The 25037-nt window shown below is 37.5% G+C and overlaps 1 protein-coding gene across 1 annotated transcript; it reads left to right on the plus strand.

The window, feature by feature from the left end:
* Positions 1–23332, plus strand: LOC140154720 (uncharacterized). Its single transcript, XM_072177287.1, is given in 11 exon segments — positions 1–344; positions 7899–8268; positions 8788–8907; positions 9962–9986; positions 9989–10151; positions 11866–11931; positions 12902–13021; positions 13421–13543; positions 14221–14344; positions 15756–16133; positions 16166–23332. Coding segments are annotated over 11 exon segments (8730 nt in total). The 5' UTR covers positions 1–123; the 3' UTR covers positions 23186–23332.
* The last annotated feature ends 1705 nt before the right edge of the window (positions 23333–25037 follow it).

Below are 25037 nucleotides of genomic sequence, written 5' to 3' on the forward strand. Positions count from 1 at the left end.
TGTACCGAGTAAGCTGAGTAAGCTTAGATTTGGTCGTTAAAATACCGTGATTCAAGTTGTTTATTGAGCTCAAACCACCTTTATTTCATCAAGATGAAACGTTAATAGACTTAAGTTAATTGTATGATGGAGAAATCACTAATCGAGCGATCCATTGCTTTGCATGGATCAGCTCTGGGAAAACTTGTGGCTGAGGAACAGGGAGATTCTGGTGTTGTGCTACCCGTGCCATCAGAACCAACAAGCAAAGAGCATGTGCTTCAAAAGCAAAGCCGTTTGGGTATAAGTACTGATTCAAAGAGCAATGTGAAAAAACCTGCTTCACAACAGCCACTGGGAACAGGGTAAGGAACGAATATGATTAATTGATTATAAATAAATTACAACCATCATTTTGGCTTTTAAAATGGCTGACTCTCAATCTCAAATATCAATCTGATTTTCAGATTTACTCGAGAACTATAATGTTTTCCAAGGTTCCTTTGGCAGCGTTATCCATCACATATGTGCGTGGCGTCAAGCGTGTGCATTGGGCCTTGTGTAAAATAATACGCACTGGACGGCTAGCAGTACGCTCAATTTGTAAAAGGAAATCTGAATAACAAAATACTTTATACAATGTATATGTGTGATAGTCTAAGAATTTTCAGATGATCAGTTTTCTTCAAGCACTGTTGAGTGTTGGAAAAGACTAAAAACTACTGACAATGCTAATTTTACACTGGGGAAAAAGTCCTCCTTCCCTCATCAAAGTAGGAACCAAAGTATAGGTATGCCAGGCAAACCTTAGTTAACACATATCATTTGCTCAGCGAAATTCACCTAGACCAGGGACCAAACCAGACATAGACTTTAAGGTACATATTTCGAGGAGCATAACAAACACCAAATTGGTGTCGTATGACCTTTGACATGCATGCATTCTTTTGTCGAGAGTGACATGGTCTTTCAATTCGTGCCGAGTGTCCTTGGCAGAATTGACTATGCTTCAGTGGTCATGAAAGGATTCAATAGATAACCTCTGCCCCAATAATCCCAAGCTATTGTCTGGAAACTGCACCTCGAAAGATGTATCGTAAGAACTCAGTCCTCAAATGATAGTCATATAATGACCAAAAGATAAATGACTGACTATCATTGAGGACTGAGTTCCGCAGTCTAGGACCAAACACAATTCATATTTACATAGAAATTTCAATTTTTTTCAAGAACAGGTCGGTCAAGGAAACCTACATAAATATGTCTTCTATACTTCACTTGACCCAAATATATGATTTTTTATGGTGATGAGACACTCACACATGGAATTTTAGAGGATTTTGATAGCAGTTCCATTAAAAAAGCTGCTATCATCATGAGACTAAGATCTAGAGACACCCCGTAATGCTGTTTTGGGGAATTTTGCTAGCAGAATCTTTTTGATGAAAGTCGATCTTTGAAAAGATGTAATTCTTGGAACAGGTTCATCAGGTTTGGTAATTAACAAATGAAAAGTTTTTTTGTTTGTCAAAACCAGTTGAAGAAACTTACATTTCTTGCTGACAGTTTCGTCAGTGAACCACTGACTTTCTCGAAGCTTGGTGGTGTTGTGATGATCCAACAGCTGATGACTGGCGGGAAGTTATATCACTTCCGGTAGCTAGGTTAGTCTTGCTACAAGTCTCCAGCAGTGGATCATCACAACAACACCAAGCTTCGAGAAAGTCAGTGGTTCACTGACGAAACTGTCAGCAAGAAATGTAAGTTTCTTCAACTGGTTTTGACAAACAAAAAAAAGTTTTCATTTGAAAAGATGTAACTTTGCCACGGAAAGTGCTATGACAAAAAGGTTTTCAGTTTTGGCTTTCTTCACTTGATATATAAAATGATGCAGTTTGATGGTAAATTTAAATTCACCTGGCATACCTACAAAGTACGGCCAAAACACAAAAATACAGATTAAGGGTATACGATTCACTCGGTCGGACATCCGGGAACATTGTCCCCTTCGTCCCCTTTGCACAAGCGCGCGCATAGCAACCAGCTCGAGAAAGGGGAACTGCACATGCACACACTGGTTTTACAAGGCTATTTCCCCTTTGTGACGTCAGTCCGACCAAGAGAATGTATTGTTGGTCGAAGCAGCAGAAAAAAGTAGTTCACAGCATCTTGCGAATGGTAGTGAGCTTTAGCAAAATTGCATTGCACTGCATTCATAGCGAGCGTGTAGAAGAATTCAAATATCACAGATATACTTTTGTAGGTCCTGTGGTTCTTGAGACTTTACCCATAGACACGAGAAATGAATATGAGACGCACCACTTAATTTGCCACACATATCAGCATCAAACCGAATCAAGAATTTATTTTCGCTTAATATTTCTACATAAACAAACAACGATAAGCATTATCAATTACATAAGTATATAAAGGTTCCAGCAAGCCACATACATGTAAACAAACATACAAACATAACAAATTGCCACGGAGCTGTGTGATGCTACGCAGATCTACCTAGGGAAATCCTTTAGTATTCTAAGGCAAACATAATTGCTAGGGTGCATTGTATAAAGAAGGTTGCTCAGCAGATAAAATATAAATACCGGTATATAATATAATTTATATAACCGACTGCCACGGACCTGTGTGATGTTACGCAGTTCTACCTAGGGAAATCCTTTGGCATTCTAAGGCAAACATAATTCTTTTTTGATGAGGTATCTAAAAGTAATAATTATGCGCAAAAGCTAGGGTGAATTACTCTAAAAATTTGTAAGAGAATAGCTTCATACAAAAACAAATCAAATAAAGTTGCAAGAGCAAAAGCTAGGGTGAATTACTCTAAAATTTTGTAAGAGAATAGCTTCATACAAAAACAAAGCAAATAAAGTTGCAAGAGCAAAAGCTAGGGTGAATTACTCTAAAATTTGTAAGGAGCAGCTGCTTACAAATAACATCAAAAGCTAAGGTGCATTACAATACAATATATATATAAGTTTAGCAAAAGCTGGCAAATATGAAACAATGGCTGCCGAACCTTCAGAAATACATCAAATTAAGAAAATATGCAGAAAAGCAGAGGAATTACTCCCAACGAGTTACTAGTCATGACATGCTAGGAACTCATTAAACCCCCCCTCCCCCCGTTTGTGTTTGTTAAATTTTCTTATAACTAATGCAATTTATGACTCTGGAACTCATTTGCTAGCCCTGATCAATGGATTACGACTTAATTACAATTCTATATTATTACACCTTTCCCTTTAACCGATATTGTAATCCTTCTTCATAATGAAACACAACTTTCACGAAAAATTCATGACTGGATAGTACATGTATTAACTATTTTGATTTGTGAAATCTTTATCATGTTCATTGAGGACTTTACACAACTTTCACGAAAAATTCATGACTGGATAGTACATGTATTAACTATTTTGATTTATGAAATCTTTATCATGTTCATTGAGGACTTTAACTACTTGTTACTTTAACTACTTGTTACTTCAATGGCTAGCACTCATAAAGTAACATTTTTATCACCTGATTTAATACAGGAAATTGACAAATAATGTGATATTTACAAATTTATATAAACTCATCAAATAATAAATGGGAAAGAAAATAACTATATTTCAAGTACCTTATATAATTGATATAACTCTTCATGTATATAATTACATGCAAACATGATCCTAAGAATGATTATAATTCCACAGTACAAGTAATGATGCTTGTTTTGAATTGAATCAAATGGTGGTAACTATTTTAACTACCATACCCGATCATTCCACCTTCTGAGGAAACAAATAATTTAAGATAAATGGTCCTAACCTGGACCCTGCCGAAATCTTTATTGATAAGTTAGATGGCTAATACTGCTTTCCAAGCAGGCCCTCGTGCATAACATGAGATAATTTTTCCAAGATTTATCCAGAAAATTTACAAAATAACCTGATACATTGTATATACAAATTTATATAAAATCATAATAATAACTGGCCAAGAAAAGAAGAAAATAAATCTATTTCAAGTAAATCTATAAATAAATGTATACCACCATAAGTACATTATGTATGTAGTGATGCTTGTCTAATGTCTTGTTTACACAATTCTTGAGCCTGACCACTTCTATGATAATAGTATAATATTTTCATCTCCTTCTCCTTGTTCAGTTCGGCAATCAGCAATTCTGCAAATCAGCGGCATCCGGTATTTTTGCAGTAGAAAATCAATTTGAGCAGTTCAATCTTTAACCGTAATGATTATTTATTATAACGTACATTCCATAAACAAACCGCTGTAAGAATCGTTGGTGTTTGTAGATAGACTACGACTTCATCCCAAATTAATAGTACTGGTAGATGACGGATGATGGAACCAATTGTTGTAAGTTTGACACAAGCTCTCTTTTGACTAGGAGAGCAAGAACGACAGTGTCCTGCTTCATCGTTTTAATAATAATAATATCGATAGTAAGTATTTGGTAATGTTAACATTGGTCTTTTATTCCTGCACACGTACTCATTCTGCCTTTTCTTCTTCAACTGCTGCTGCATTAATGCCCATTCAGAAAATATCAATTTTAATTGTCTTCCAATATCATATAATATTCGAAATATGCGTATTTGAGCTAATTCGAATGCATGCATTTTATGGCTGCATCTTTCCAGTCCTGGACATCCAATTATGATTCAAGTTCCAGCGTTTCTCGTACCCCATCCTTTAGCATCTCAGCCCAATCTGCAATTCAAAAATACAAAGAAGAGAACTAATTGTGCCAATAAAACCCTTACTGTACGAATGAGCAAACAGTATGGCCCTATTCTTTTTCACTGCATGATTGTGCCTTGCAATTGGAATAGGACTTAATTATTATATTTGTCCTTTGACCCCAATACTCCATCGAAATTGAGATTTTTGTACCCACTGAAACTTTAACGCCGAGATATAAAAAAGAAAAGAAATTGATACCAAACGTAAATCCGATGTATAATACCCAAAGTGTATCCATTAATACTCTCACTATGGGCCGCCTATTATGTAGGCCCCTAATTGTTATTTGCTTCTCATAATTGTCCAACCGCACCTGGGCAAAAGCGTCTCAATTTATAGAGACTTACATGTGTATTCTGTAATTAATGTAGCCTTAATTTATCATTATGTAAAAAACGGATCCTGTAAAAACAAAACAAATATATCCAAATGACAATATTATGAATAATTCACAATGTTATGACTACTGATCAACCAACACCTAACCAGAAGAGCACCTTTGGCTTGACTGATAGCCATACCTCACCCGACAGGTAGACTCTGCTTGCTAATTAAAGACTCGTTTGAAATAAAAATTAAAGATCTAAAGCATTTAGTTTACGAAATGAATAACATTGAATAGCCACTGTTGTACTCACTGGCCCCGTGGGAGGAAAGTACACGCATCAATGATCAACAACTACCAATCTTTATTTATTCCCTGCAACTACGATGACTCGAAATTAATTTCATTGAGATCTAATCAAATATCAATATTCCTGACCCGATAACATGACACCAAGTATATTCATCATTAATTTTAAATTCAGTATAATTACATGTATGACAGAGCGCCAGCATAAAACAAGATGTTTTAGCTTGTTGATCATCAAAAGACCAATCCACCGTATCTAAAATGCATGCAAATTGATTAATTGCTGATATTTAAATTATAAAGCAATGAAATTCTATTCTAAATTTTATTTTATTAACTAATTAATTTATTTATTTAACCCAATCCTCCCTACATTATTTTAAATATAGTAATTAAATTAAAACTTCTCACCGAATGACTCGTCAATTCTGGAGTTGTACAATGTATTTGCATCGCAAATTGCGACCCGCCTGGGCCCCACCATGTACCATAGCCATCGTTGCGATGCCACGCCCACTTTTATGAATTGAATACATTGTCCCTGTACTGGTGCCGCTGTTACCATGGTTTCAAAGTCATACATCTAAAACCTCCATGCGCTGATGATTTGTTTTGACTGATCAGTATATCACAGCATTGCACAGATTAGATTGTTTACCTCGCCTCAATCACAATCGGCGATGATCCATTGTATATCAACAAGTTCACAACAGCACGAAATATCATTCGTTGTACCCTTAGTCCTCGCACCAGCCTCGAAGGTTCTTTATCAGCCGATTTTTAATAATTACTAGTCCATATCTTCCAAAAGTACATGCATTTTTGGTAGATTTTCTGCACTTCTGTGTGAAGTTCGAGAAATGCTTTTTCCCCGGGACTTTCTTAACTCCAATTTCACTGCGCATGGCCAATGACATTAATGATGCCATTTCATTCATAAAATTTATTAGTTCCCGCACCACGTTGCTATTGCCTTTCTCATCTGATTGCCAGAGTTCAAGCATATAAATCGCCGTCTTCGCAGCCTCGAAAGTATTTCATAAAGCCGATTTTTGAATTATTACTGGTCCATATCCTCCAAAAGTATGTGCATTTTTCAGAGATTTTTTGCACATGAATTTCAAGATATTATTTTTCTTCCTCAAATTTTCATTGCGCATGTCCGCATGTCCAATGACCTTGACGATGCCATTTCATTCATAAAAATTGTTGCGTGAAAATCAAAACCTCGATTGCAATTTGTGTTTATGCAGAATCAGATTTTTGATAAATGTTTTGTTTCCGCGCCATGTAGCTATTACCTGTGTCATCTGATTTCCATAGTCCCGGCATATAAATTGCCGTCTTCGCGAGGAATGTCCCGAAAATACAGCTACAATAATCCATGATTTGTTTATAGTTATACATGATTAAATTACGTCGCAAATCTGGCATCTTCAGTAACTTGCTCTGTTAATTTTTTTCTACTTCCTCTTGCGGCCTTCTCCATCACTGAACGATGCATGATGAAAAATTACCCCAATCTCCGGCAATATTTAGAAGGATAAACCTGTCATAATTATTTGTCCCGGTTATTGTAGAAGATATCGCCATACGCAATGAATGCCAATGAATACGATGCACCAAAGTTAATTGACAATTGGCCCATGAATAATTTAGTAAGCTTAAGTAGAAATATCGGGAAAATAAATTTCTCGATCCGAATTTGATGAAAGCTGAATGTGATATGAACCAAAAGCAAACCCGCATCAACATTAGGTCTACTCCCATTGGTTCATGGCTAGGCCATAACGGGCCTTACGATTGGACGTGGTATGATGCACTCGTAAACCATAACAACAAATAACCTCACGGTTCAAAACACAATGACCTTACATCAACAGTCATTACGGAAGCAACCATTTCTCTGCATGGGTAAACTGGTTTCTTCCAGACAAGCTTTCAGAAACGTTATTATGTTGTAAAGAGGGCTAAAACAACAACACTTTTGTAAAACGTACATACGGTAACTCATTAACAACAATAAATTAAGCAAGTTTTCAAAGTATATGATTTGTAGAATGAACTTTTGCATAACACTAAAGTGTTATTTTTCAATAATATATATTGATTCAGATAATGAAATTCGTTAAGACAAAATGAAGTTTGTTCAATTAGAATAAAAGGTATGTTTGTACAGCTAACATTGATGTGAAAGTTTACATAGTAATTTTAAACTAAGAAAGGGTCACTGATTTGTTAATAAAATAATTTTATAATACAAAAATGAAAAACACTACAGTCTACAAATTACAATTCTACATTGTACATGATGTAGGTCTTGGGCATAAATAGGGTATATCGTAAAATAGGTTTTAGATTTTGAAACAAATCTTTCAAAACTTGTGTTATTGTAAAATAGGTTTTTATCTTAAGCTGAGATTTTGAAACAAATCTTTCAAAACTTTTGTTATTTGGTTAAGTTATTTTGATGCCAATATCTGTTTTTCACTCTCTTGTACATGTGTAGCCTCCAAGCATCATATAAAATGCAGCAGTTCATCGCCAGGAAAGCAGACATGCTCTTCAAGAAACGAAAGGACCTGGAAGGAATTCCTACACCCACAACGCAGCAGTCCGAGTTGACAGACTACTATGCAATTCTGCCACCAATAGAACAGCACATGGCTGTCCCACCAGATCCCAGCAAAGAGAGACTCTTTCAACTATTACAAGTAGGGGATGTTGCTGTTGGACGTATTGTCAGTCTTAAAGAGTTTGGACTCTTTGTGCAGCTAGTGGCTATGTGTGGTGACAAGACTCGGTATTTGGAGACGTCTGATGTGATAGCTTTGCTTCCAGCGTCAGAGCTTAGTGATCGCTACTCTAAAGCCGTCAAGGTAAGTCCATCACTTTCTTTACTTGGGGTTCTACCACTTACCAGGGTCAGAAATTCGCAACCAAGTGCGATATAACTTTGCATGATAAACTGAAATATTTACGAGAATCCATTTAGATTCTTGCAATTTTGGTGACGAGAATCTTTGCGAGAATGGATTCTCGCCGAATTTCTGACCCTGCTAACCAGTGTTAAGTTTGTTGTTTGCTTGAAAAAAATAATCATTTTGCAAGTGGTTTGTAGGGTGACAGTGTTGTCAAGGCTGCTGTCAAGGCTTTCATAAATTAGATGTGTGTACATGTTGTTACATTTGAACCCATTTATTCTCTTTGTCTGTCTTTGTCCTTTTGTTTTGATTTGTCCTTTTGTTCTTTTTTATTGTTAGTACTTCCTGCATTAGTTTCCAAAGCACCTTTAGCACTTTTAAGGTATTAATAAAAGTACAAACTGATAATGAACAACCAAAGGATACAATGCAGTTATGACAAATCCATAAATTTATGTTATGTTTGAAATACAGGTTGATGATTTTCAGGTTGGCGAGTATGTACGTGGCATAATAACCAAACTAGATATAGAGGAGCAGAAAGTCATCATAACATTGAAGGCACCAGCGGAAACAGATCCTGATATTATCTTGGTAAGTTGCTGTATGAATTAGAAATCATTTGTAAAATATCATATCATACTTCTATCCAGCTCCCTATTTATAGGTTGAGCACTTTTCCACTGGATGGTTTTAAATTTTCTTGGATTATATTGTACATTCAACAACTCTTCCTATACCTTTGTACAGGAGCCAACCGTTGTTAATTCGTGATGAATCCACACTTTTACTGTAGCGTATAGGCGAACGCGAGCGAGACTACGCGTTACGCGAGAGCGCGTAAAATTTGTCATGCCTGGAACCTTTGTGCGTATACAAGCTTACAAGTTGAATTCAGTATTTTCAGATAGCGGCTAAATTTTGCCGTTTTATTCTGTAGTTTTATTGATGATATTAACAGAGAAATCATCGAAGTTTTTGTAAGGCTTAGTGACAATGATTAACTGACATTTCCTCGTGAAATAATCGTGAATTATACGATCTTTAGCTTCTTTTCGTTGTTGAAAGGATTCAATCATGTTTCACGTTGTTCATCACCGTTTAACAACTCGCGTCCGGTAGCGTCTGCGTGGTTTACTCGCTCGGGCAGCTTTAGCTGCCCTCGCAAGTAAACCACGCAGACGACGCGTCGCATCGTTGTTAAACGGTGATGAACAACGGTGAAACATGATTGAATCTAATACATTGACTTTCAAGACTGGAATTAGTGAGCATAGCGGTACATAATTATGTAGATTTTACCTACACATGTACAACAGAGTTTTAGATTGATCAACAAATATCAGCAAATACTCAGGTCTTTGTGTAATGCCTGGCAGGTTCCAAGTGGTGCATGATCTGTTATTGAACATTTCTATGCAGTCATTTTGCTTCACTAATTGGAGAGATTACATGAAAGAAATCCCTATCGTAGAGGTATGAGTATTATTTCTCATCTTAGCTTTACATTGGGACCCCCAGTTTTGGATCCCTGTTATTTATGATGCATGTAAATCATAAAGCTTCAGTTTCGCAGCTTAAAAAATTACAGAAAGTTTTTGCAAATGTATTTTGAACATTTTGTGAACTTCTTTTTTCCCATATCCAGGGCATGATTTCTGAAGCGGAGCTTCCATTCATTATCGCCGTAGTTTAGCCCTAGAGGATTCATTGGAAAGCTATGAGCAGATGCTTAACAATACCGTAGGCTTTGATAATCCCAACAATGTTGCTTACTTAACCAACTTACTTCAACTGGATGAGAAGAAACCAGCGTCTTTGATGAGAGGATTGCAGAGGTTTGTACATTTATGCTTATAAGATACTTTGATTACCACCAACTGGGAGTTCCATCACTGCCCAAACTATGCTTTGCCTCAAAACTAGCCATACGTTTATGTGTTTACCATGCTGACCAACATAGTAACCAAATCCAGAAATGAATTAGTTGGAAACCATGGGTTGTATCAAGAGAGGCAGATATTTGAACTTGGTAGTTTAGGGGAAAAGAAACTGTGGGGCAAGGAAGTCAATTTCGGAAACCATACTCAACACAGGTATACCATTTTTCATCCTGATGTGATACTGACGTCAAATTGATGAGGCAGCTGTTTTGCTTGTGCATATATGCAGCATCTTTAAGTGTGTGGGGTGTGTACACCAGCAGTTTGAGCAAAGCAAAACCTACAGATTTCAGGCTGCGCACAAAGAACTGTGCATTGATGTCATTGCTACATCTGGGTGGAAAATTGTATAGCAGAGGAGACTAAGATAGGGCAATGGACCCTTCAAGAAGGAATCGCTTTACCTATTTTCATGAAATCACAATTTATTGGTCAAATTATGGAGTAGTTAACAGACTATAAAGAATGGTGGCTGTTTTATAAGGTTTCTTCAGAAAAATCAGTGAGTGTTGCTCATTTTACAGGCTGTTTTAGAAAATACAGTGAGGAATCAACCCTTGTCCTTTGGACCTTGGCAGTAAGCCATTTAATATTCAATAACCTTCTGAACATGCCTATGTTAACTTTGAACTAAATATTAATGATAAAAAGCATTCTACAGCCTGTCTCAAAAAAAAGTGTGCAAGTGAAAAGCGTCCTTTCTGGCAATTAGAAAATACCGTTGTGACATAATGCTTACATCAACGTCAAGGCGTAGTCTTAGCTCTGAAATGCCGTTTGTTCTGTTCAATTTGCTTGTTTTAATCTCGAGATATTTTTAGTTAAAGACGAAAGGGTAAAATCACAATTGTGCCACTTTTACTAGGGAAGAGGGCTTTACATGTAACAGTGAGAGCATCAAGTTTATCAAGAGTTCCTTCGTGAAATCAAAAGAATGCATCAATAACACAATACAAATATTTTTGACTGTTTTGACTGTTTTATCATGATGCAGGAATGATGATTCTCTTTTTCCACTTAAAAGAGATTAAAAGATAAATAAATATTTCACATTCTGCTGTAAAAATTAAATACATGTGCATGTCAATGATTTTATCATGATTTTATCAAGGTAAATGCTGTTCTCTTAGTCACTTAAGACATGTTAAAAGACAAACAAATATTGCGCACTTATAAATGTTATAGGTTAATGAATGCGTATTACTTGTTGGGAGAGATATTAGACAAAATAATGCACGCGTGCTGATGTTGATGCGTCTAATGCATGCGCCCAGAAAGGAGGAGTGCAATAGACGCATCAACATCAGCTATCATTGATTTACATGTACAGCTCTCTTCCCTAGTAAAAGTGGCACAATTGTGATTTTACCCTTTCGTTGTTAATTAAACATATCTCGAAATTGGAGCAAGCAAATTGAACAGAACAAACGGCATTTGAGAGCTAAGACTACGCCCGTGACGTTGATGTAAGCATTATGTCACAACGGTATTCTCTAATTGCCATAGAGGGTGCTTTTCACTTGCACAATTTTTTTTGAGATAGGCTGTAGAATGGATATCATATTTATTATCTTTATTATCACATATCTTTTTGTCTTTCTTTTTTCAGTTTTTCAGAGACTGAATATGCTGAAGCACTGAGGAAATGGCAATCAGGAAAACTAGCAATGGAAAGGTAATAATAATAATAATAATAATAACAAGAATTTATATAGCGCATAAAGCATGGCATCAATGCGCTTTACACATTAAAATCTAAATGACATTAACAACATCTTATAACTTACGAATTACATATAAGCACATTCATACATTAAAAAGCATACAGCAAGCCTGCAAAAGCAAAATATCAAATGAACACAAGCTAAAAAGACCCCATTATACAACTACATATCATACAAGGTAAAATTGACAAAATAGTAACTAGTATATTTATCACATTGGAAAATGAGTCAACCCTTCACTTGTACCAGAATGAATGTTGGGTTGATGCTTTTGGCAGTTATTATGTCAGGCAATTTCATTATCACAAGGGTGATATGACATTTTCCACCATTGATGAAACTTTAAGGCTTTCAGTTTTTAACAGTAGCCATTTCATTGGTATTTACAGCAATCAATATCTGCATGTCTGATTTACTTATTTTACGTGTACCCAATAAATCTTGTACACTGTCATGATTGAAAAGGGTTTAATCTTACTATCCAAATGTAAGATAGGATTTATGCTTCCATTTGATGTCTTACATTATATTTACTTGACTATAAGTTATCAATCTTTTCAGTGGAACTTTGTTTTCACTCACATCAGCACAAATATCATGCAATGGTCCATGATTGGTTGAATTTGTGTGACCTACAAGTAACTGCATGTTATTTGATTTTTGCTTGTAGGTAGCACACAAGAAACCACTGGTTATTTGATCTCCCTAATTATTTGTAAAAAAAAACCAATGAGGATTTTCTTTTGTTTGACATCAAAAGATTAAGTCTTCACTCTGCCCCTTATGATAGCTTGAGCACAAAATACTTATGAAATACACTGCTTTTGTCCCAAAAGAGATATTAGCATCATATCAAATCCCCATGCAATGCATGCATATATGAGTCCAGGTGTCAAGACAAGTTTTGTTTTCTTTTGTCAGTGTTGCTAAGGGAGTGAGTCACTTTAAAGCAGGTCGACATGTTGAAGCCATGCAGCATCTGAAGAAAGCACTGGAGACAGACACTGAGAATGTAGAAGCATTTGTCGCAAGAGGAGCTCTGTAAGTGTTAATCTCTGTTTTATATGTTCAAATTTTGGCAATATAATTTTTGTTTTTTTCTTGTATGTGTGAGAGAGAATGCTGAGGTCTGCAGATGTTGGTACTCTGCTGATTTTGTTGTGTGCATGTATGTGTGTGTTTGAGAAAAAGATGGGAGAGAGAGAGAGGTGGGAGGCAGTCAGACAAAAACAAGGTGAGAGACAAATTATGATGGATCTTGCTACCCTGACCCACGGTAGAGGCAACAGGTATGCTAAGTTGTGTATTTGTCTGGTAGTGTCTGCTCTTCTCCTGATGAATCTGACACAATTGAGTATCTCAGATGGAGCATTACAATGGTAAAGTCAAGAAAGATGTCTAAATCTGTTGTTTGTTCATTATTATTTTGTTTTATTGCAGCTATGCAAACACTGGAAGTCTGTCCAAGGCGCTGCAAGATTTTGGTGATGCTCTGCGTATCAATCCCAACCATCGTAATGCCAACAAGTATATGTGTCAGACACTATTGGAAAGAGGAAAAGAGTAAGTCTGCAGAGAAATTATGCCTACAAATTGTTTAGTTGGTTTAAGAAGCTGGAATAATTAAGGTTGGGCAGCTGTCTTCTTTTAAACCAATGTATCATTGGATAATTCTGTATGAAGAAAATGGCCAAAATTATTCAAAATGTGAATATTTGAGAACTAAGTGTAAATATTGAAACTACTGTATTTGAAAAATGACTGTAAGATGGAGGAATGCGGGAGGGTGTTTGGATCGTCAGGGTCTTAAGGGTCAAGTGACTTACAACAGTGACTAAACGACATTTTGCCCATGTTATTGGCCATAGCTTAGTTGTACTATGCTTTGAGTAAAATGCATTACCTAAGGAAAAAAACAACAACAATGTGCAATGTAAAATGCAGCAAGTATAATGTGTGTAGCATGTGTGATGCCTGCTTATGTTCAAGTGTGACCCATGTGGGGTTCCTTTGGTTTTTGGATGAACAAAACCATTGATATATTTTCCTAATTCTCCCAAATTAGTACTTTGTGAAGTTAAGTATAAATGATTTAAGTTACCACCAATCTGCAACTAATGTAAACCAAGCAGCAAATTTAGTATCAGACAGGCCTTTACAAGGTGGTGAATGTGATATCAGCGTAGTAATGGGTTATTGTCAGTTTAGATGAAATGGAACATATGCTTTTGTTATTACAGGTTAGAAGAGTCTAAGAAACACAGCAAAGCAAGAGACTGTTACCAGAGTGCATTAGATATACAGCCAGATTGGTTGGATGCTCAACTATGTCTACAAAAGCTGAATGACAGAAAACCATTACAGGTGAGATTATTTGTTTGTATGAAACTACATTAGATATACAACTAGATTGGTTGGATGCATAGCTTTGTCTACAAAATCTGAATGACAGAAAACCTGTACAGGTGAGAATGTTTGTGTATATGTATGACATATATTATTATACAAACAGATTGGTTAGATGCCCCCAACTATGTCTATAAAAGCTGAATGACACAAATGCTGTGTGTATGTGCACTAGTTACACATAATGATTGGTTGGATGCACAACTATGTGTGCAAAAGAGTATTGATACTCCGCCAGTTTAGCTGGATGCCCAGGTTTGGTTACAAAGCCAAAATAAACACCACAAACATAATAAATTTGGTTTTTTGCACCTGCGGCATAAACCTGCGAACCCTAGCCCAGCTGTAATTCTGGAGGTTATACACCTTTTATGTGATATTTGTATAGGTAAATTCCTGTAGGTCTTAAATATGTAAATTCTTAATTGATTATTGAAAATCAAATTCTGGTTGTCAACTATAGCTCAGATTCTGATTGTGCCTGGGCTTGGAGCTTGTCTGGAATAGCTCCATTAGTAGTCTATTCAGACCACTGCATCAGACCTAATAGTAGACCAGTGAGAAATGGAGTAGCCCAATCAGTCCAGACTATCACTTATAAACCTAGTATATTAATTCATCGGCTCATTGAAAGTACCATAAATGCTGATCAATTGTTTTGTGTTTTATTTCATCCCGATGCCATCATGATCTCTGATGTCACCGTGACCTCTGGCGTGTGCTGTCAAATATCCAAAACCAAACCGAACCGTTGCTACATATTGATGCCAAACAACTTATCACTGAAAACAATTGTGATGTCTGCCACCATTATTACAATGTTGATGCTGTGAATCATTTGTGGTATGTATACTTGGGTATGTATCAAAAATGATTAATTATCTCCAATTAAACATGACTAATTCATTATTTGTCCTTGGATATTATTTAAATGTTACCATGTTTTATATGGATCATATCAATATACATATATCACCACTTTAATCCTGGTTATCATCTGTTGCCTTTACTTACTTGCTGTCTATGCTCTTTTATTTCCACCATTTTGTTTTTTTCCTATGATTGGCTTCATGACCCATTTTGTTTTTAATTTTCTCTATCTAACCTAATTCCTATGGTCTACCTTAATTTGTATTAATTTTCTTGTGCTGTATGTAATTTAATCATTTATACAATCATGTTATGTTTACTGCCTACATGCAACTAACTTTGTGTGACAATCAACTATTTTCACTAATTCTGATTACTTTAAAATCATGCTGACTTGTCATTGAATGTATGTGTTTTTATGATTTGAATGTTCTAATTTGTGCGCTCATCCGGTTATTTTTTGATACACCTACTTTGTAATTATTTTGGTTGTACATAGCCACGAAGTCCCTCCAATAATCCAGCAACCCCACCATCTCAAATGTCTGCCAAGGACCTCTTACAGATGGTGGAACAGGATGATTCTTACAGTGATAAGGAAGATAAGGATGGAAGCAGTAAGAGAAGGAGGAAATCAAGTGATAAAAAGAGAAGGAAAAGTGAAGGAAACTCAAAGAGACGTTCCAGGAGTCACTCAAAGAGTCAGGAACGTGACAGCAAGTCAAAGAGACGTTCCAGAAGTCGCTCAAGGAGTCAAGAACGTGAAGGCAAGTTGAGCAGACGTTCCAGAAGTCGCTCAAGGAGTCAGGAACGTGAAGGCAAGTCAAAGAGACGTTCCAGAAGTCGCTCAAGGAGTCGGGAACGTGAGGGCAAGTCAAAGAGACGGAACGTCAAGGAGTCGGGAACAAGTCAAAGAGACGTTCCAGAAGTCGCTCAAGGAGTCCGGAACGTGAGGGCAAGTCAAAGAGACGTTCCAGAAGTCCCCCAAGGAGTCGGGAACGTGAGAGCAAGTCAAAAAAGCATTCGAGAAGTCGCTCAAGGAGTCAGAGTGGTACAAGAAAGAATGAATGGGGGTCTTCAAAGAGGAAATCAAGAAGTCGCTCAAGGAGCCAAGAGAAATCCAATGAAAATAAAGGGGAGTTTTTGAAGCAAAAGAAAGGTAAGAAGTATTCAGGAAGTCGATCAAGGAGTCCAGACCAAACCTTTGGGAATAAAGAGGAGTCTTTGAGACAAAAGAAGAATAAGAGTTACTCAAGGAGTCGTTCAAGGAGTCAAGAGCGATCCCAGAAGCATGCAGAAAAGTCTGCGAAAAAATCGAAAAGTAGGATATATTCAAGAAGCCGGTCAAGAAGCCAGGAGCAGACTAGAGGATCTGAGGAAGAGTCGCCAAAGCAAAAGAGAAGCAAAAGGCACTCAAGAAGTTTGTCTAAGAGCCAGGAGCAATATAAAACCTATAAAAATGAATCACCAAAAAGAAAACGTATATCATCCAAGACAAATGGTGAAAGAGATGATGATAGGAAAAGAAGAACTTCAAATGAGTTGGCATATGATAGAGAGAAAAAGAGGAAGATGTCAAGGGAATCTGTGTCCTCTGATAAGATGTCTCCACCAAGGTTGCAGAAAGGGAACATGTCTCCCAGATATTCAAAGTCTGAGGAACAAAGGAAAGATGTCAGCCCTGAGAGGGTTAAATCTCCAAAAATGAAGTCAGGAAAGAGCAATTCTAAAAGTAGAACACCCAGTCCAGCAAGATCTTCCACAAGAAAGAAACATGAAAGAAAAACATCCAGTGATAGCTTCAGATCTCCAGTGAGAAAATCTGAAGGGACAAGAAGTAGGTCTCGAAGTGCAAGCCCTCAAAGAAGGAGAAAAGAAAGTGTTGAAAGGTCAAGATCTCCTAAGCAAAGATCAGGAAGTACTAGAGAAAGATATGAAAGTGGAAGCAAGTCACAGACCCGGTCAAAGTCCCCAGAAAGAAGATCGTCTGATGCGTCAAAAGATCAAAGGAAGAAGAAGAAGACAAATGAAGCACAATTAGAAGATGTGAGGAAGTCTTTTGATAGAGAAAGGTCACGATCTCCAAGGCGAAAGAGCTATGGCAATGATGATCACATCAGGGGATCTGACTCAACTAAAAGAAGGTCCAAAAGTGGAAGGAGTCAGTCCAAAAGCAGAACGCCAAGTCCTTTGCAAAAGAGGAGAAAGTCAAGTGTTGATGAACGCAGTAGGCCCCGGTCACGTAGAGAGAGCCAAGATAACAGAAGGGGCAAATCTTCAAGTCCTTCAGAGTCACCCAATGTGAAGACTAGACAGACAGAAAGAGATAGCCTTTCCCGGTCATCTTCACCCAAACAGAGATCAGAGAGTAAAAGGAGGAGATCTCATTCATCAACTGAAGATAGCATCAAGACAAAAGCTGACAAGAGTAAACCAAACACATATGAGGACTCTGGCAGTGAAATTGGGGAATTTGCAAAATCATCAGAGGATAAATCACAAATATCTTCCACCAGCAGAGATGGCTCAAAGAGAGGTAGACGTGAATCAAAATCATCCAAGTATAAGGATAAAGAAAGAGTACGATCATTATCAGGTAAAGGTTACAAGTCCAGAAGTAGGTCTCCTGTTGATGATACTAAGGGGAGGAGGAAATCACAAGCTTATCAACAATCTGAGAGTGATTCTGAAGATCATAAAAAGGGCACCATAACAAAGACAACAAAACTTGAAAGTCATAGAAAGCGATATTCAATTGATTCTGAAGGTGGTAAACATGCAAGCAAAGAGAAAAAGGCAAAAGGGTACCAGGTACCTGAAAGTGAATCTGATGATCAACAGACACAGACTGCAAAAAGAGAAAATGAGGCGGGCTTAAGAAGATATTCCAAGGACAAATACCCTGTGGATAAAGAAAGTAATAAATACATTGATAGAGAGAGAAAGCACAGAGCATACCAGGCTTCTGGAAGTGATTCTGATGAGCCAGATACAAGGACGAAAGATCCAAATCTGTCATCAAGATCTGCAAGAGATAATACTTCAATTAAGAAAGGCGACAGTCAATTGAGAGATAAAGAGAAGAAGACAAAACCATATGCAAGTGATAGTGATGATCAGAAACAGATGGAGACAAAGCAAGCTGGTGACAAATCACGAAGACATTCTAAAGATAAGAAGAGAAAAGAGGGTTCAAAAGAAAAGGAAAATAAAGATGACAAGTCTGAAGTGAAGCTAAGCAAAGATTCTCTTCTTAGAGAAAAAAGCAAATATAAGTCGGATAATTTATTATCAAGAGAATATCACAAGTCGGACAGTGACTCTGATGATCAACAAGAAATGGCAAGATCAAGAAAAGTTAGTGACTCCAAATCGGAGGGAAAGATGAGGCACAAGTCGCAAGACTCAGTAGAGACAAGAAAGCACAAAGAAAAGGCATATATTAAAGAAAAAACTTACAAGATGTCTGAAGATGAGTTGGATAAACAGGAAATGTCTTCAAGGTCAGATAAAAAAAAGAGGGACTCAAAGAGGTACTTAAGTGGAGAAGCTTATAATCAGACTGAAGGAAAGTCAAGCAGTGTTACGTCGAGGAAATCACAGGATGCACATGAAGATGAATTGCTGGTTACTCGGGCAGAGGTTTCTGCTGAAAATAACAAATATGGTACTGGACATAAACATAAAACAGGTGCACTTGTATCTCCTATTGATGAGGCCAAGCCAGACACATTGGCAAGCAAAAAGGAGTCGGAGATAAAGGAAGAGGACAGAAGTGTCAGCCCTGGTGTAACAAAGGCTAGCTCAAAAAAGAAGAAGAAAAAGAAGAAAAGAGCGTCTCTGTCGGATGGTAATCCTACAGATTTTTCAACTCCGTCATCAAAGAAAAAGGCAGCAAAAAAGAAGAAGAAGAAGCACAGGTATTCTTCCTCCAGCAGTAGCTCCTCTGATTCTGACTCTGATCAGCCTACCCCCAAATTGTCAAAGAAATCAAAAAAGAAAAAGAAGAAGCAAAAAGCAGAAGATAAGTCTTTTAATTTAGAAACAAGTGAAGATCAAGCTATCGAGAGGAAAGATGAAGTGCTGGAGAAAGGAAGAAAAGCTAGTTTTTCCACTGTTGAAAGATCAGCGAAGCCAGTGATAGATCCTACAGCTACTAGTCATGCTTTGGTAGAAGATAAGACTGAAGCACCCAAAACCTACTTGAGTAGAACTTCTGTAGATTTGGACAGGGAGGAACTGGTAGATGCAAGCAAGAAGCATGATAAGTCACTTCAAAATAAAAGTGAAAAACACAAAGAGAGAAGGAAATCTAGCCTTTCTTTACACAAGGAGGAATTAGAAAATGTAGAAAAAGATCAAGAGGTCTGTCAAACTGGAAAGTACTCATCAATAGAGCAATCACGGTCCAGAAGGAAATCATCTGAATCCCATCGTAGAAAATCAGGTGAGAAAGATGAAGATGCACATGTTACATCACAGAAATCAAGTAAAGGTATGCATGACAAGTCACAAAGTCAACCTTCCGATGATGATGTTGCAGCTGCACCAAAACCTGAACGTACAAGTTTGAGCCATTCAGATAAAGCAGAGCAGCCACCTAAATCTTACTCAAGATCTTCCAGCAGACATTTTACAGAGTCTTCAAATAAATATATTCATGATGATGAGGAACTGAAGAAGCAAGTACTAAAATCACCTTCAGTTGAATCTGCAGCTGTGTTACAAGATATCAAGTCTCCGACACTTGTGAATACTGGGAATCAATCATCTGCAGTCAGTGATAATGATAGTATGAATCCCGATGGATCTGGAAGGGAAAATACATCTGGTAAAGTCTTAGAACTAACCAAGGAACAACAGGCTATGCTGCGAAAGAAATACAGAGATCATGAAAAGGTTAGGAAAAGAAGTGAAGCAAATCGTAATGTTGACAATCTGAGAAATCCCACAGCCCCTGAGAAACCCCCTAGTCCTGACAAAAAGGAGTTTATGGCTTCTAGTCCTGATCCAGCAGAAGAATATGGCATTGCAGCTTCTGCATCATTTATGACTGATAAAGATTCCTCTACTGGAATAGGTGGTCTAGCTTCAAGCTATGAAGAGTTTATGGCCAAATATGCCACAAAAGATGAGGACATTGTCCCCAGTGTTAGTGAACCAGTTGTGGAAGATCAATCATCGCTGGAATTGAGAGATGATACACAGAATGTACCAGGATCATATGCACCAAAGGTATCTAAAAAGAGTAGATGGGATAGAAAGGAACCAGTGCCGGCAGATGGAGGCGGTGACCATGGAAATGTAATCAAGAAACCAGAAGGGGTAAGATGGGGTGGTTATAAAAAGCCTCAAAGAGTGCAGGAATCAAGTTGGCAAGCAAATGAACCAGCTCATAAAATGGCTGAATATGAAGAGAGCAAAGGTGACACTGGGAGAAGCAGTTTTGATAATGGTAAATATCTTTTTGATGATGGAAGACTTGCAAAGAAACAAGAGACAATCAGTACCATAGAAGAAAACATATCTGAACATGAAAGGCAGTATGGCAAATGGGGTGCGGATGTTGAGCCAGAGCAATCTGGGAAATTAGCCTATCAGCAGGATAGGTTGAGTGCTGCTTTTGGAGATCATAAAAGGCCGCTGAATAATGATCAGAGAGGGCAGGACATGTATCATATGATGATGAATTATAATGAGAGAAGTTTTGAATACCACCAACCAAAGATGGGTCAGTTTTCAGTAGATGGTAGTGGAAAAGGACAGAATGTGCCTAGGAAGGAGCAATTTCAGGAAAGACTGTATTCCACTTCCAACCCTGCAAGTTATTACCCTGACAGCCGTAGGAAAGTCCTAGATGATCCAACCTCCCACAAACAATGGAGAGAACAGCAAGATGTTGGATATCATCATAGTAATCACAATGAACAAGAGAGGCCAGATAGAATGCCAGGTCGTGATAGATGGTACACAGCATCGGAAACTCAACGATACAGAGAAAGGTCAAGATATGAGGAGAGGAGAAGCAGTCAGAGTGGGCGAGACTACTTTCCATCTGAAGACAGACAAAGACATGATAGTAATAGAAGTAATCGAAGAGAGCACAAGAAATGTGATGATGGTATCCATTGTGGCACAGATGATGAAGAAGACAGACGAAATGAGAGGCCAAGAAGTAAACAAGACAATAATAAAAGCAGGGGGAAAGAGCATGATAAGAATAAAAGCAGCGGAAGAGAGAGCAAGAAATGTGATGATGGCATCCATTGTGGCACAGATGATGAAGAAGACATACGAAACGAGAGGCCAAGAAGTAAACAAGACAATAATAAAAGCAAAGGGAAAGAGTATGATAAGAATAAAAGCAGCGGAAGAGAGAGTAAGAAATGTGATGATGGTATCCATTGTGGCACAGATGATGAAGAAGACATACGAAATGAGAGGCCAAGAAGTAAACAAGACAATAATAAAAGCAGGGGGAAAGAGCATGATAAGAATAAAAGCAGCGGAAGAGAGAGCAAGAAATGTGATGATGGCATCCATTGTGGCACAGATGATGAAGAAGACATACGAAACGAGAGGCCAAGAAGTAAACAAGACAATAATAAAAGCAAAGGGAAAGAGTATGATAAGAATAAAAGCAGCGGAAGAGAGAGTAAGAAATGTGATGATGGTATTCATTGTGGCACAGATGATGAAGAAGACATACGAAACGAGAGGCCAAGAAGTAAACAAGACAATAATAAAAGCAAAGGGAAAGAGTATGATAAGAATAAAAGCAGCGGAAGAGAGAGTAAGAAATGTGATGATGGTATTCATTGTGGCACAGATGATGAAGAAGACATACGAAACGAGAGGCCAAGAAGTAAACAAGACAGTAATAAAAGCAAGGGGAAAGAGTATGATAAGAATAAAAGTAGCGGAAGAGAGAGTAAGAAATGTGATGATGGTATCCATTGTGGTACAGATGATGAAGAAGACATACGAAACGAGAGGCCAAGAAGTAAACAAGACAATAATAAAAGCAGGGGGAAAGAGCATGATAAGAATAAAAGCAGCGGAAGAGAGAGCAGGAAATGTGATGATGGCATCCATTGTGGCACAGATGATGAAGAAGACATACGAAACGAGAGGCCAAGAAGTACACAAGACAATAATAAAAGCAAGGGGAAAGCGTATGATAAGAATAAAAGCAGCGGAAGAGAGAGTAAGAAATGTGATGATGGTATCCATTGTGGCACAGATGATGAAGAAGACATACGAAACGAGAGGCCAAGAAGTAAACAAGACAATAATAAAAGCAAGGGGAAAGAGTATGATAAGAATAAAAGCAGCGGAAGAGAGAGTAAGAAATGTGATGATGGTATCCATTGTGGCACAGATGATGAAGAAGACATACAAAACGAGAGGCCAAGAAGTAAACAAGACAGTAATAAAAGCAAGGGGAAAGAGCATGATAAGAATAAAAGCAGCGGAAGAGAGAGCAAGAAATGTGATGATGGTATCCATTGTGGCACAGATGATGAAGAGGAGAATGGAGATGAAGATATCGGTTTGGTTAGAGAGAAGGCTCTGATGACAGAAATAGTGCAAAACAATGGGATTAAACAGTTGCAGAAATCAGAAGATGCAGAGAGGGGAGGAGTTAGTAATGTAAGAACTAGTTTAAACAAAGAGTGGGACATTGGTGTCAACTCAGGATCGAGTGACCTTAAGGGAGAAGAAAAATCAACAAAGTTAGCCAATAGTTATGCAGAGAGTAAGACAGGTAGTGAATCAAACTCTAATACATTGCGTCGCAAGAAGGCAGATTTTAAAGACCAACACAAAGAACAGTTAGTGCAGAAGCAATCAAACCAGGATATAGGTGCAGGTTTGAGTTCTGATTCTGATAGCAGTACTAATAGCAGTAGTAGCAGTAGCAGCTAAGTGGTGACAGAAAACGAGTTAACAGAAGTAGCAGCAGGTCTTCAAGTACAAGCTCCTGGTCCACTTCATCATCTAGAAATAGCCGAGATCAACATCGGAAGGAAAGAAAGCACAGGGTTAGCAGATCAAGCTCAAGTTCAAGCAGCAGTTCCAGTAGGTCATCATCAAGCTCTTCCATAACCTCTTCAAGTGTATCAAGCTCCTCTGGAAAGGAAGACAAAGACACCAATAAATATGATGAAAACAAGAAAAGGAATCGAAAGAAACACAGAACATCTCCATCTTCATCATCAAGTGGACAAGCAGCTAAAGGTGACCTACATAAAAAATTAGCTGGTAAAGATGAAAATGAATCTAGTGGAAGTAGCAGTGACATCGATACATCTTTGTATGAGGTCACTACAGATAGTATTGAGCTATACTTAGATAGTCTAGGACATAAATTAGACCCTCCCCTAAGGAATGAATCATCAGGGAAAAGAAAACATTCTGATAGCTCAGAGGATGACAATACATCAGAGAATAGAATATCAGGAAATAGACGAGGGCATGCAGGTCAAAGAGAGAAAAGGAAATGGGAAAAGCGTAATCGGCGTGACATAGAGAAATCAAGATCGCAATCTCCTGAAGATGGTGTTCAAACTATTCCGCAACGCAAAAGAAAGATGAAAGAAAAAATTGATGTTGATGATAGGAAACGCATAGATGAAAGATCAATGAGAGATTTAAATGAGCAGCATCAAGGTACCTACAACCAGGAGTCCGACAGAAGATACAAGTCACACAATTCTGGCTACCATAGCAACCATCCTCATCAGGCAACACCTGAGGCATATAGACAAGAGCTAAATAGGCATGATGAAAAACACTATAATATGAATAGAACTGATAGATATTTTGATGGACACAGAGACAGGGGACATAATAATTTACCCCAGAGTGGGTATGCAGTAGATAATTATTCACATAGGTCTAGGCATGAAGTACATTCTGACAGACATCGGAGCAGACATGAAAATGTATCTGGAAGTAGACATGACAGGTCAAAAGAACACCACCACCAACGTCATGGTAATTCCCGGTATAGAGGTCATCGCCATAGGGATCCCGATTATGTACCTGTGACAGAAACCAAAGAGAGTAATCCATTTTTTTCACTAGCAAATGTAGAGAAATATCATTTGCTAGAAAAATTGTATGAATCTAGTGATACTGAGAACTCTGAGGACAACATCAAAGATTGGAACGAAAAGACAAATCGGCAAGGTTTTAGAACATGGTGGCTTGGTGGCAGTTAGTTCATGAATGCCTTGCGTGATTATTGAAGTATGATAAATAGTTTACAAGGCACAAGAAACAAATGTGTTTGATCTTTGGATCGACCATCGATGCTGCTTCGAAGCTTATTATTAATGAATTATCAGCTAATTAATCAGAATTAATGCTTAATTTATATTGGTCAATATCACTACAGGCCCAAATTACTATTTCATCACCACTAACAATAGTAAATTAATTGATTTTGTAAATAATAAGCATAGACCAAGCATCGATGGTCGATCGAAAGATCGAACCAATTTGTTTTTATTGCCTTAAGGGGTGGGGTATGAACCTTTGGACAGTATTTATTGTGGGACATTAGAGCACATCAGACATATCGAATTGCATTCTGAATACGAAGAATGTCCTTCTGATATCAAATAATTTAGATTTTTTGAAATTGGCAATGTAATACACATTTTATGGCAAATGATTAAAAATTGACATTTTTGATATTTAACAGTACTCGAAGTAAACTTTATAAATCTGATGATTTATACTTAAAGTGTATGTAGGTGGGATGGAAAGCCGA

This window comes from Amphiura filiformis, chromosome 6 (assembly GCF_039555335.1).
Source record: "Amphiura filiformis chromosome 6, Afil_fr2py, whole genome shotgun sequence".
NCBI lineage: Eukaryota > Metazoa > Echinodermata > Ophiuroidea > Amphilepidida > Amphiuridae > Amphiura > Amphiura filiformis.